Source organism: Simochromis diagramma, unplaced genomic scaffold, assembly GCF_900408965.1.
Source record: "Simochromis diagramma unplaced genomic scaffold, fSimDia1.1 OVJJ01000361.1, whole genome shotgun sequence".
Classification (NCBI taxonomy): Eukaryota; Metazoa; Chordata; class Actinopteri; order Cichliformes; family Cichlidae; genus Simochromis; species Simochromis diagramma.
Genome location: NW_024386860.1, coordinates 283,901 through 297,971, shown reverse-complemented (window position 1 = coordinate 297,971; position 14,071 = coordinate 283,901). Strand labels below are relative to the sequence as shown.

The 14,071-nt window shown below is 41.5% G+C and overlaps 1 protein-coding gene across 1 annotated transcript; it reads right to left on the bottom strand.

The window, feature by feature from the left end:
• Nucleotides 1–1,285: 1,285 nt before the first annotated feature.
• On the bottom strand, nucleotides 1,286–4,741 carry LOC120732106 (myelin-associated glycoprotein-like). The gene is made up of 6 exons (XM_040029455.1): nucleotides 4,350–4,741; nucleotides 3,552–3,833; nucleotides 2,114–2,374; nucleotides 1,946–2,036; nucleotides 1,623–1,686; nucleotides 1,286–1,535 (listed from the first exon to the last, which is right to left on the bottom strand). The coding sequence occupies exons 1-6, from the start codon at nucleotides 4,699–4,701 to the stop codon at nucleotides 1,527–1,529; spliced, it is 1,059 nt and encodes a 352-aa protein (XP_039885389.1). The 5' UTR covers nucleotides 4,702–4,741; the 3' UTR covers nucleotides 1,286–1,526.
• Between the last annotated feature and the right edge of the window lie 9,330 nt (nucleotides 4,742–14,071).

Here is a 14,071-nt window from a genome sequence, read left to right as displayed (position 1 = left end):
CAGCCCTTGAGGGGGGGGTATTGTCATGGTCCTGGGTCGTGCGACCCAGTGTTTTGTGTTTTAGCCTATTTGGATGTTTATTCTTTGTTTAGGGTCACTAAGGCAGTCCAGCCATTTGTACATATTACCCGTGTATTAAGTCTCCCTTGCCCTTCGTGTGTTTATGTCTGCGTGTCTTATATTGTCAAGTCCATGCTGTCAGTTATGTCATCTCCCCTGTACTATGTCTCCCCGGTTCATGTGTCTTGTCTAATCTCCATGTTTCCTGTTTTACTTTGAAAGTCTGTATTCACGGTCAGTGTATTCAGTTTCACTCCTTTTGTCCTGTCGTTAAGTTCATGTGTGTCAGCTGTGTTCCCATGTGTGGCCACTTCCCCTGATCATCCCTCATGTGTATTTAGTCTCTGTGTTTCATACAGTCTGTCTGGCGTCGTCTGTGTTATCACCCCCCTGTGTTCCACCCTCGATGTTTCCATGCCCGGTCTGTTGTGTTCTCAGTCATAGTTCATAGTTCAACCTTAGTTCATTCCCAGTTTAGGTTTCTGTTTAGTTTTGCTTTTGTGCTGCCCTTATCCTTGTTCATTTCTCTTGCATAACCAGCCACAAATAAAGGCTCGCTTTTTGTTAAAGTTCACTACGGCATCCTCGGTTTGTGTTCGCTCCTGGGCCCACCGCACGCATTCCGCACGGTCTGCCTCCGCAGACTGTGACAAGAGTACTGCCAAGGACTAGACAGAGAGAGCATATTTCTCCTGTACGGGCTTCTCTTCATTGGCTCACTGTTAAATCCAATACCAAATCTGAAATCCCTCTCCTCACATACAAGTTTTTCAATATTCAGGTCCCCTCTTATCTTAAAGACCTCATAACACCATATCACCCTATTAGAGCACATTGCTCTCAGACGGCTGGCTTACTTGTGGTTCCTAGAGTATTTAAAAGTAGAATGGAAGGCAGAGCCTTCGGCTTTCAGTCCCCTCTTCTGTAGAGGGACTGCAAGGTTTTGAATTTTTTGCTTGGATTAATAATAATAATAAAAACAGTTTGAATTCGGGAAACAGACACACTCTCTACTTTTAGGTTTCAGCTTAAAACTTTCTTTTTTGATAAAGCATATAGTTAAGACTGAGTTGGGTGACCCTGATTCCTCTCTTAGTCATGTTGTGACAGTAAGCCTATTACAGGCTGCTGGGGCCTCCTATTGTGGACTGAGTGTTTACTACGGCCCGTGGTCCATTTTTAATTGGCCCGCAAGAAATTTTTATATATATATATATATATATAAAATCATAATAAAAACAGAGATTGTAATTTTGTATATTTGACTAAACTTTATTATTAATCTTTCAAACTAGATCATTGGTCTGACCAAGAAAACATGAGTCATAGATTACAGACATATAGAAATATAACAGATAAAAAAAAAACAAAAAAAACCCAACCCCAAAACAACATTTTCCTTGACTCAGCAACATGGACTGTAGTTGGTCTTCCACACAATACACATTGTCATATATTGACTCATCTCAAGCAATCTGCAAAGAGAAACACAATTAATTAACTCCCTTTTTATGCATGTACATTATGGATGAATCAATTAAGAAAGCATTGCTTATCCCTACATTTCCATAGACAGGATCATTTGCGTAAATGTCAGGAGAAGGGATATGCTCCCTGTTCTTTTTCCTGCAGAAAGGATGCAAAAAAAAAAAAAAAAGTAATGTATTTACACATCTTTTAAAATCTTATTTTATCATGGTAGGATTTTGTTTGTTTTTTGCAAACTGAGCTGAAGAATAATAAAACCTTTTTGTTCGGGCATTACAGAAGTTTGACAGGTCTCTCTGACTCTCTGGTGCTCTGAAAACTGTTGCTATATTTACAGATTCTCCTGCATGCATGACTTACTTGTTTATCTGCAATGATTTTGTTCATGACAACTTACCATTTTTTAACAACTCCCACTCCACTTCCTATCAAAATAATCAGCAAAATCCCACCTGCTCCAGACGAGATAAGAATATTCTGCATGTTGTCTGTTGACAAAGAAACCATGTTAAGTATTTTTGTCATGTAAAAATAGAGAGATCAATCCATCCTAAGTCTTTCTTACCATTAACAGGTAAAGAGAGCAAAATGTTGTCATATCCCACCACGTTGATTGCCAGGCAGTGCACAAACCTGAAAGACCCAAAGTCTGTCTGCAGAGTCTCAATAGTAACAGAGCCATTTTTCTCTGCTTTGCTGCTTTGCAGGACTCTGTCACCAAGAACAAAATGTACCATGCTGGGAGGCTCGGACTCTACAGTGCACTCACACTTTACCACGCCGTCCTCTGAAGAACACTTTGAGGAAGTCTTGATGTCAGGGCCATCTGTGAGGACATGAAATAAAAATGGAAGATAGCCATGCATTTATTATGTATGTTTGAATGAAAAAAAGTGTTTTGTAATTGAATTCATTCTAGTGTAACATAACATGCATAACACGCTGAGGTGCAGGATCTAATTACCCCTTTTTCACTGATAGCAGTGCAGCACAGGGCCCCTACTGAATGTTTGGCAAACCTGATCTGGCCCACCAAAGGGCCGTCATTCTTTGCGGTATGTGGGCCATGTGTAAGTTGTGTGCAGCCACGGGCCAGTTGCAGACACACTGCTGTCCCTTTGCTGGGGCCAGAGCTGAACAGTGTCAGCCTAATGTGTACCTTAATCAAGCCATGTAATAACAACATGTGCAGTAACAAAACAGTGCAAAAGCAACATGACGAATCTCTTTTCAGAGATTACTCAATGTGCTCTAGACAAAATGTCACATTCACCCAATCATACACTTTTTCAACTGAGTGCTTCCTAACTACATTCATACACATTCATGCTCTTGACATGAAGAACGGAGGAACCAGGGATTAAACTACTAACTTCTGATCATTAGGTGACCCGCTCTACCTCTGAGCTACAGCCACCCAGTGGTAAACATGAGTAAACCGTCACTAGGTTGTGGATAAAGTGCACACTCACAAACCTGTCAAACCTGCATTTGAAACGTTGGCTACCATAGCAGTGTAGTATTGCAACATGGCATTTGGGTCTTCTAACTAAAATACGAAAATAGGAACATAAATAGTGCCATCATTGCCAGACCTGGCCAACATCTGGCTGACATACACCCTGCCATGACACCAGTCAGTCAGAAGTGCCAGCTTGATGCCAGATCCGGACCAGACCTCTTTTCTATGAGCCTGGGCCACATACACCAAACCACAATCGGGCCAGATTTGGCATGCCATCACATAAACGGTGTCATCTACGCCAGGCCTGACCCATATCTGGACAACATACCACTTACCATGCCAGAAGTCAGCCAGCAGTGCCAGTTTGACACCAGATCTGGGCTAGACCTGTCTGCTATGTGGGTTACTGCACCTATTTTATTTGTTTGCTTGTTTATATTGTTTAATTGCAAAAAATACTGTATCGCCGATTTTGAATGCTTAAAAAAATGAGACTATTTACAGTGGTTGATACACTGTTAATATACAGTATACTTACATTTTACTTGAAGTATCTTAGATGTTTCCTGGAGCAGACCATGATGGTATGTTATTTTGCATTTTAAAGGCTTGTTGTGATCAGAGCGGTTTGGGTGAAAGGTCAGAGTAGATGTTGAATTCCACTGGCCTTCATGAAGCTGGTGTGTTTGATCGTGCTGCTCTCCAGAGTGACTCCAGATGAAAGAAGGTGGATATGTGGGGCAGGAGTGAAACACGGAGCAGGATGCAGACACATTCTCACCCTCCTTTATCTCCTCTTGCACAGATAAATTAGGTTGACCTGTGTTAACAAAAAAGATTATGATCATAAACCCGAACTCCATCATGATGGTAAGTATACTGTAATGGAAATACAAGTCCACTTAAACAGTATAGCTGCTGATGAGTTTTTTGTTTTCATTTTTGCCCATTCTCTTCCATACAGAGACACTTAACATCTAAATCCAAATCACCCAGTTTAACAAAAAATTTGCTATGCAAGGTTTTACATTAAACTTAAAGTCATAGCAACAAACAGGGTTAAATAATACTGATTTAAAAAAGTGCTCTTGCCATTAAATCAATTAGCAATTAAAAAAACTGCTTTATTAAATCTTAGCTTTGAAGGAATAATTCAGTAAATTAAGAAAAGGCTGAGAAACAAAAATAAAGCAAGATGTTCTAGAGCATTGCACATTCACACTAAAATATTTATTCAGCACTTATCAATATAATAAAACATCACGGTAAAAACACTGGAAACAAAGAGATAGTTACAAGAACTAGAAAATGTGGTGCTATTGTTAATAGTACTTACTCAATGAAATAGAGACTTTATCATTGATGTAGGAATACTGGTTGTAGCCTTTAATTCCAATCCGGAAATAAAAAGGCCATCCGTCACTTTGTTGAAGATTTTCAATCATCAGAGAACAATTCTTCTTGCTGAGATCTCCCAGTAGTTTTGTCCGATTCAGAAACGGATCCAAAATTTGAGATGCATTGGAATGACAGATGACTTGATCATTGTCATTGTACCAAATCCCTGTGAACTCGCTGACCTTATTTTGTGGACTAGGGAAGTCATAAGAACAAGGGATCACCACACATAATCCAAGGTGACCTTTCACTGAGGATGGCACCTTTACAGTCCAAGATGAAGCTTCCATTGGAGAAACTGTAATAAAATCCACAGTAAAATTTGATGAAGTTTGCTTCATCAAAGTACAGGAATAAGACAACCAGTGAAAGAAGGAGAGATTAAATGCATGGGAAAATACAGAAAAGATCATTTAATACTCACAAAATACTGGACAAAAAAGCAAAGCCATATGAAAAAAAAACTGTTTAAGTCTACATCTTGTGAGAAATAAAGATTACAGATAAATTATCCATACCTTTAAAGAAAATGCACATTACGAACAAAGACAAAGACCACCGTAATGTCATCTTTTCTTGTCACTGTTATACACTCACATTTGTTGTTACTTTCATTTCCTTCAGAAGTGTGACTTCTGAGTCTCCAGTCTGCTTTTAATACCCTCTACATACACTTTATCATGCACAAAACTTTTTTTTTACCCTCATATACCATATGGTTGGGACAGTTTTGTCTTATCTTTCTTTTTTGAAGTAAATTCACAGTTGTTGTTTTTGTTGGCATGACAGCTTGATCAACATGCCTTCCTTCTACTGTTGATTCCTTTTTGTGTCTCCTAAAAAAACACCAGTTTGACATGTTCATACAAATACACACACACACACACACACACACACACACACACACACACACACACACACACACACACACACACCAGCTTTAAGGCCTTTTCCGATAGTTTAAGGTATTGTCTAGATATGCAATGTAGTCTCAATTCTTTGGTTGTAAACCTTTTTTAATTGCTTATGTCTAATTCTCTGAAGTGTGTTTCTGTAGGGTACAGTCCCAATCAAAAGTAATGTGCATTCTTTGTGTATCTTGGCTCGAAAATTGTCTTCACCTTGTTGATTTTCCTTAGTAGTGGCTTCTCAGCAGCTATTTGACCATAAAGGCCTGATTCACCCAGTCTCATCTGAACAGTTGATATAGACATGTGTCTGCTACTGGAACTCTGTGTGGCATTTATCTGGGCTCTAATCAGAGATGCTGTTAACTTGCAATTTCTGAGGCTGGTGACTTGGATGAATTTATCCTCAGCAGCAGAGGTGACTCTTGGTCTTCCTTCCTTTCTTCATGTGAGCCAGTTTCATTGTAGCACTTGATGGTTTTGCGACTGCTCTTGTGGACACTTTCAAAGTTTTAGCAATTTTCCAGACTGATTGACTTTCAGTTCTTAAAGTAATAATGGACTGTCATTTCTCTTTACTTAGCTAATTAGTTCTTGCCATAATATGAATTCTAACAGTTGTTGAAATGGACTGTCAGCTGTGTACCAACCTAACGTCTGCACAATACAACTGATGGTCCCAACCCCATTAAGAAGGCAAGAAATTCCACAAATGAACCCAGACAAGGCACACCTGTGAGGTGAAAACCATTTCAGGTGACTACATCATGAAGCTGATCAAAAGAATTTTGATATCTTCAGTATGTATCTACAATGTAGAAAGTAGCAAAAACAAAGAAAAATCATGAACAGTGGGTTACATTTGACAGCACTTTACAGCCCTAAAGTGACCCTGACAACAATGCAGCAACCCACTTCACTCTTAGTGTTAATGCTTTACTCATTTTAGATGAGCTCAAATAAAACATGATGTGAGAGGCTGAGTGGTAAACATAATTAAAAAAGCAGAACAAATTGATTTGAACAAATTCATATGAACATGTGAATTTTAGCTGACGTGCAAAATCTTTGCAACAAAAACACACTAAAGATGATGTTAATTAATTTTTTTTGTTTGGTTTTACTGGTTAATGTTTGTGGATTTGCTGTTTTTAGTGCATGCTATGTGAACTGAGGATTAAAACTTTAAGAGACAGCTGCTGTAGAAAACAATCACAATCCCCACAGGCTGTGATTGGCAGATATGATGAGATGAGATGAGATAGCCTTTATTTGTCAGTTGCAGGTCTTTTGCCCACAACCGAGATGACAGACCTTGCCGACTGTACATACAATACACAAACATCACATTGGGGAGACAGGTCAGGCTAGGTAGCGAGGAAAAAAACATCAAAATGTGTAACACAAAAGGATAATACAGGAATGCACAGATATCAACACACCATAGCACAATAATCACAGACAAGCAACTTGGGAAAGAGTTCCAGTGTGTACATTTGATCTGGGACCGCTGCAATCTTCAACTGCACCTCCAGCTGACCCGATGTCCACATCAGAGGTAAGCGTTGGAGGTGGCGTTGGATCCGGGGTAGGGAGGGTGATGCGTCAGTGAGTGCTTATCAGTATCAGTATATGTATGTGTGTGCGTGTCCATAGTTCAGCTGAGACAGTGTCCTTCGCCCTGCCAGGCTAAGTAAACAGTCTTCCAGCCAACCCAGGTGGCCTTGCATGGAATGCGAAGGAACAGACTCAACACAGTCGTTATCAGGGAGTTTTTGTTCGGCTCCACCCTTGAGCCCACAGCAGGCGCCAAAGGGGTAGCCGGATTATGATGGTAATTTGTCTTTTGCAACAACTCATGAGAATTTCAAAGCTGTTCTTTAACACTCCAACACTGGTCTCTCAATCTCCCGTTGGAGAACTGCAAGCTTCCCCATGATGGTGTCAAACTTACGTTCCATGGCGTTGTCATTCTTTTGCTCAGAGAGCCGATTCTGAGAACTCATGACTGCAGTTAGCTGTTCCACGATGTAATCCAACTTTCGCTCAAAGGTGTTATTCTGAGCAGGCCTCTCCTTGATGTAACCCAATATACGCTCAGAGGTGTTATTCTGAGTATTCACGGCAGCTGTAAGCATCTCCAAGGTCTTAACCATGCTGCTCTCCATGAGCCCGTTCTGAGAAGTCGCGCCTCGTCCCATCGTTTCAATCCCAGCGGGCAGCCTTGGGGGGGTTTGAACAGCCGGTTCTGCTCTCTTAATTCTCCGATAAGCCAGGGCCAAGCCAGCTCCGATCAGCAAGAACCCTGTTATCATGGTTCCGAATAGATAGATATCTTCAGCGTCCTCGATCGACAGTCCCGCCAGACCCTCCATTCCTGCCACCCGTCCATCGTGTATCCGGCAGGGAAAGTCCCTCCAGGGCACTCGGGCTCTCCCAAGCCCAGACTTCTCGTTGAGAAAAGGGTGTCAATAGCATTCAGAGACCAGTTGATCAAATCCATAATTCTCTTTAGGTTTTAGAAACAGACTGTGAGAGTGTCATGATCCTGGGCCATGTTGGCCCAGCATTCTTAATTTTCATGTATTCTTGTATTTTGTTCTTTATTTAGGCCATGGTTCCTGGGTTGCTCTGTTAAGTTGTTCCTTATTTGATTTCCCCTTGTGACTTTTACCCCCTGTGTGCCCCTCTGTGTATCTGTGAGCCCTCGTCTCCCCTCCTCATTCAATGTTTTCCCCAGCCCGTTATGTCTGTGCTCTCTCTCTCTCCTCCTGTCTGAACCTCCGTGTACTTCCTGTTTTACTTTGACAGTCTCTCGTCAGTATGCGTCATGTTGTGTTTACTCCTGCCCTGTCTCGTTACGATTATCTGTGTCAGCTGTGTTCCCTGTGTGCTCCCACTTCCCTCGTTAACCCTCTGTGTATATATGTCCGCGTCTCCCTCAGTTCTGTGTCGTGTTCTCCCTCATGCTTTGTGTTATTCTACCCGTGTCTCCTAGTCTACATTATAATTAGCTTTTCCCAGTTTAGTTTTGTATTGTTTGTGATCTGTTTTCCAGCAATAAAGCTGTGCTTTTGAGTTCAAGTTCTGTCCCCGGGAGTTTGCGTTTGGGTCCAATTCCTGCCTGCCACACAGCCAAAACATGACAGACAGTGTGTTCCAGGGAAAGTAATACAAAAAAACACGAGACTAGACAAGGACATAAGAACTAAGCAGGGAAGATAAGGGAGAGAGGAGAGGAGAAAAAGTGTGTCTGCCTCCTCCGAGAGCCAAAAGGAAAATGTGTTCTTAGTACTCACAGAGGACTGGTGCAAAGGGATCAGGCAGGAGGACAATGTGCAGAAGAGATGGGAAACAGAGCCAAATGGACATTACGCATGTTGGACTGAAGGATAGAATGGCGATTTAACGGAAGGCCAAGGTCAAGGTTAAGTTGATTTATATAGCATATTTCCAACAGCTCATGCTGCACAAGTGCTTTACAAACTGAAATGCAACTAAAATAAGTAAAATGCACAACAATGATGCAATAAAATGTAAAAGAAAGAAATAATACAATAAGACAATAAAAACAACTAAAATAACAACAACTAAGGCTATTAAAACAAAATATTTGGGTCAACGTGTGCAAAAAGCCATTCCATAAAAATGTGTCTCCAATAAAGATTAAAAATGTTTCAGCGTTTGTGCAGATCTAATAATTAGAGGAAGACTAATCCAGAGTCTGGGACCTGCCACAGCGAAGGCTCTGTCACCATGAGATTTAAGTTTAGGCCGTGGGATGGATAATATTAGTTTTGAGCTGAACCTCATGGTTCTTTCTGGAGCATAACAGGAGTTCAGACAGGTAAGAAGGGGTTCAGCCATTTAGTGATTTAAAAACGAGTAAAATTTTAAATTGGATCCTGTTAGGAACAGAAAGCTGGTGCAGAGAGGTCAACACTGGGGTTATAATTACATAATTACAGTTCCTCTTCTGTGTCATGGAGAGAGCAACATCTTTGCAGATGAAGACTATCTACAAAAATGAAGATCTTCTAAATTAGTGAGACGTTCTTTCCTCTGAAGCTTAAGTCGTTATCTGCTTTAGGGTGTGCATTTAAGAGTAATACCATGGAGTCAAGTACTTTTTATCTTTCTCTGGCTTCGTCAGAGTAGCCACAGTATTCAGAGTTGTATGTGGTGAGTTTTTAGACTCTTAATGACATATTTGACCTCTGTGGGAGTACAGTTTAGGTAGCTGCTTTGCACTGTGTTGGCACGTGGCATTGAAGAAGATAACATTTTATCCTTAAACTTATTTAGAGCACTTTAAGAAAGAAATTAACTTTAATGAAAAATATTCCCAAGTGCCGTGTAGAACATCCATTCATTCTCTTCCACATATACAATTTAGGGCCACGTGCTGTATAATCCATTATTGTAAATTCAAATATTATTAGGAAATGATCAGACAAAAGAGGGTTTTCAGGAAAAAAACGTTAAATGTTCTGTTACTATGCCACATGTCAGAAAAAGATTTAGTGTGATTAAAGTGGTAAGGTGGTAGGGATGGGAATTGATAAGAATTTAGTGATTCCGATTCCATTATCGAGGCATTTCCTGTCTTTATTCTGATCAGTGTTGGGGTCATTACATTACAAAGTTCTGCTTTCTCTGCTTAGAGATCAGTCACCATCTACACATTTGTGGGAACAGAATATTCTGTGATTCATCATTTTAGCAGATACATTTTATGTTACCAACTGAGTGTACAACATTTAAATAGGTGTTTTACTAATACACCCAATCCCACTGTGGATATATGTACAGTTGACAATAAGACGCTGTGATCAAATATAGTTAATTTACTTTTTAAAATCAAGGTATAAGCCTGTTTTTCCGAGGGTTAACGGTCTCCGTTTACCTTTCTGTAAAAATTAAAGTTCTGTAGTCTTTGTCACAAATGAAACTTTTTCACAAAAGATTCACTAAAGAAGATTGGCCAAGGTCATGTCATGCATATTTCAGAGCACTCTTCTCAACACAGTGTAGAAATCTTTGTAACGAGTGGCCTCATATTTCAAAAACTATATTAGAATACCAATGGGGGGGAAGAAGCTTGAGCAGTGTGTGAAATGGTTAACTGTCAATATCTACACTGAGTAAAAATATTAATGAAAGGTGGAGTGTTGTCAAAACGGCTGGTTAAAAAAATTTCATTTAAACATTCTCAGATATGCTAATTTGTCTGGAGCTCCTCAACTTACCTATTTTATTAGATGGGACATGGTCAGAACTGCTGGACCCTCTCTATCATTGTCACAGCTTTCCTTATTATTAACAACTTTCTCAAACTCAATCTCCTCGAGATCCGACATATACGGTGTACATTTTAGGACATCCTCAGGTCTCAGGAAAAAAGCCATCAGGTTCACAAAGGGTGGTTTGCAAGAGAAAACTCATCTTTTAGAATGCTAAATCACTAAAGATCAACTACGTGCAGTGTTTTCAGAGGAATCACATGTTACAACGGATGTCAGAGCAGTGAAATCAGAGCCAATAGCAGCTTGCCTTGCACTCTGGTCTCCCATCTGTTTACTGTCAAAGAGCAGCAACTTATCTACAATGTGCATGCCCATGCCAGCAGAAAAAAGCTGCTGGCCAGTCAGCTTGTAAAACTGAGAGAGCTGCAGACTGAAAGAAGTGCAACTTTCAGCGACAATAACTGCGGCCACAAGATGACAGCAATGTCAAGGCTACATGCACATATTAATTGACAGGTGCTTTATGACAGCATTGTCTGAGGTTAAAGGTGTTTCTACTTTACGTCTACTTTCAGATTTATGAAATGCCAATGAGGCACCATAACTGTCCTAATATGACAGCCCAGTGATCCCAGTGCATGACATGACCAATAAATAACTTCTATCTCTACACTTTAAATTAACTGATGTTATGTGTATAAGATATACATGAGCATCTTTACCTCTGGGATTAAGAGCTGAATATTAAATGTAATATAAGAGATGAATCTTATCCCGCTGTAGTATGATAACAAAGAGATACAGTTAGACGTGTATACAGTTGGGTACAGTTGCACATGTGGGGTTTTTTTTTGGCCATCTTTGTGTCTAATTTGTGTAGATTGTATATATATATATATATATATATATATATATATATATATATATATATATATATTGCTGTGTATCCTGGTGGTGTGGATTCACTGATCCACACCACCAGGATACACAGCAATGACATCGGAATGTCGTTCGGGCTGGAGAAGTGTAGTCGGATGATAACAAAGAGAGGGAAGGTAGCCAGAACTGAGGGGATCAAACTACCAGAAGGCAACATTGCAGACATAGAGGACAGTTACAAGTACCTGGGGATCCCACAGGCGAATAGGAACCATGAAGAGGCCGCTAGGAAAGCTGCAATCAACAAGTACCTGCAGAGGGTCAGGCAAGTCCTGAGGAGTCAGCTGAACGGTAAGAACAAGATCCGGGCTATCAACACCTACGCCCTGCCCGTGATCAGGTACCCTGCTGGGGTAATAGGCTGGCCAAAGGAGGAGATAGAAGCCACTGACATAAAGACAAGAAAGCTCCTTACCATGCATGGAGGGTTTCACCCTAAGTCCAGCACCCTGAGGCTGTATGCTAAGCGGAAGGAAGGGGGCCGGGGACTGGTGAGTGTCAGCACCACAATCCAGGATGAGACAACGAACATCCACGAATACACCACAAAGATGGCCCCAACTGACAGCGTGCTCAGTGAATACCTCAGGCAGCAGAAACCCAAGAAAGTGGAGGAAGGCGAGGAACCATCATGGAAGGACAGGCCCCTGCACGGTATGTACCACCGGCAGATAGAGGAGGTGGCTGATATCCAGAAATCCTACCAGTGGCTGGACAAAGCTGGACTGAAAGACAGCACGGAAGCACTAATCATGGCAGCACAGGAACAAGCACTAAGCACAAGATCCATTGAGGCTGGGGTCTATCACACCAGGCAAGACCCCAGGTGCAGGCTGTGTAAAGATGCTCCAGAGACAATCCAGCACATAACAGCAGGGTGCAAGATGCTAGCAGGCAGGGCATACATGGAACGCCATAACCAAGTGGCCGGCATAGTGTACAGGAACATCTGTGCTGAGTATAACCTAGAAGTCCCAAGGTCAAAATTGGAGATGCCCCCAAGGCTGATGGAGAATGACCGAGTTAAGATCCTGTGGGACTTCCAGATACAGACGGACAAAACGGTGGTGGCTAACCAACCGGACATAGTGGTGTTAGACAAACAGAAGAAGACGGCCGTAGTGATCGATGTAGTGGTTCCGAATGACAGCAATATCAGGAAGAAGGAACATGAGAAGCTCGAGAAATACCAAGGGCTCAGAGAAGAGCTCGAGAGGATGTGGAGGGTGAAGGTGACGGTGGTCCCAGTGGTAATTGAACCAGCAGATCCCGGGAACAACATCGGAGATCTCTGTCCAGAAGAGCGCAGTCCTAGGAACAGCTGAGATACTGCGCAGGACCCTTTTTCTTGACATTTTTGTAGCAACACACTACTTTCTGCAGTGCAACAGTGCTCAACTGATGCTCACGAGGTCATGGTACCACAGTGTGTTCCAACACTGCTCTTATGCAGACAGAGCAGGTTGTAAGTAATTCAAAAATGTTGGAACACCTGTAGCAATTAGTAGTACCAGCTTTCAAGGCTTCACAACCTCCATTGCTGCAGAACTGTGAGGTGATACCCACCATGAGACCCACACAAAGACAAGCAAACTTAAAATAGAAGAGCGACACAGAAAGTGAGATAGACACTAAGGAGTGTGCTAAAGACAGAACACAGAGACCAAGACTATAATGGACAGGACATGACAACACGACTGACAAACAAAGGAAATACTGTGGACAACACACAAGGAAAACACTATGGGAACTAAACCAGAACCACTAGAGATAAACAACAAGAAAAACTAAACTAGGAAGTATGAGTCAGTCTAGAAACACCATAATGATTTGTCAAGAAGTCCATAAACATCAAGCACTGGATCAACGACCCAGGACCATGACACTGCTACAATCAGCTGGTTTCAGTCCAGGTGTGGGAGAAATAAATGGTGGAAGAAATGCAGCTTTTGAGGAGCATCATTATTGTTGAGAATATTATTGTTAGTTGTTTTTTTTTTTTCAAGGTAAAGAATAAGATCACAGTGAAAATGACCGTTCACTGAACGTGAAACTGATGTTTTCGGCTCTCCCCTAGCACAGGGTGAGGAGTGGAGTCATTTGGAAAGTCCTCAGAGTAGAGCCACTATTCCTCCAAATCGAAAGAAGCCAGCTGAGGTAAGGTGTTCTTGCCAGCCATGCCCTACCAGGAGGGAACCCCAGTGATAGACCCAGGACATGCAAGGGAGATTATATCTCTCAGGAGTCCTATGAATGCCTCTGTTGGGTCTGTCTAGCACAGGCCCACCGCTGGAACGAGACAATTAAAAAACACAGCTAAAGCATTGAACACCAAGTAGGCAAAGTTCTTCTTGTTACTCATGCATGAGGGAGACCTGCCTGGAGCCAAGTGTCGTTCCACCACTTGACCTCCGTCAGACTTTCAGCCAGGTTCCCCATAGCACTCCTTTTATTGTGGTTACATGAATATGCATAGGGTCATTAACATATAACATCTTACATAGGTATACATGTGTGTGAGAATACTGTGTGTGTGTGTGTGTGTGTGTGGGGGGGGGGGGGGTCAG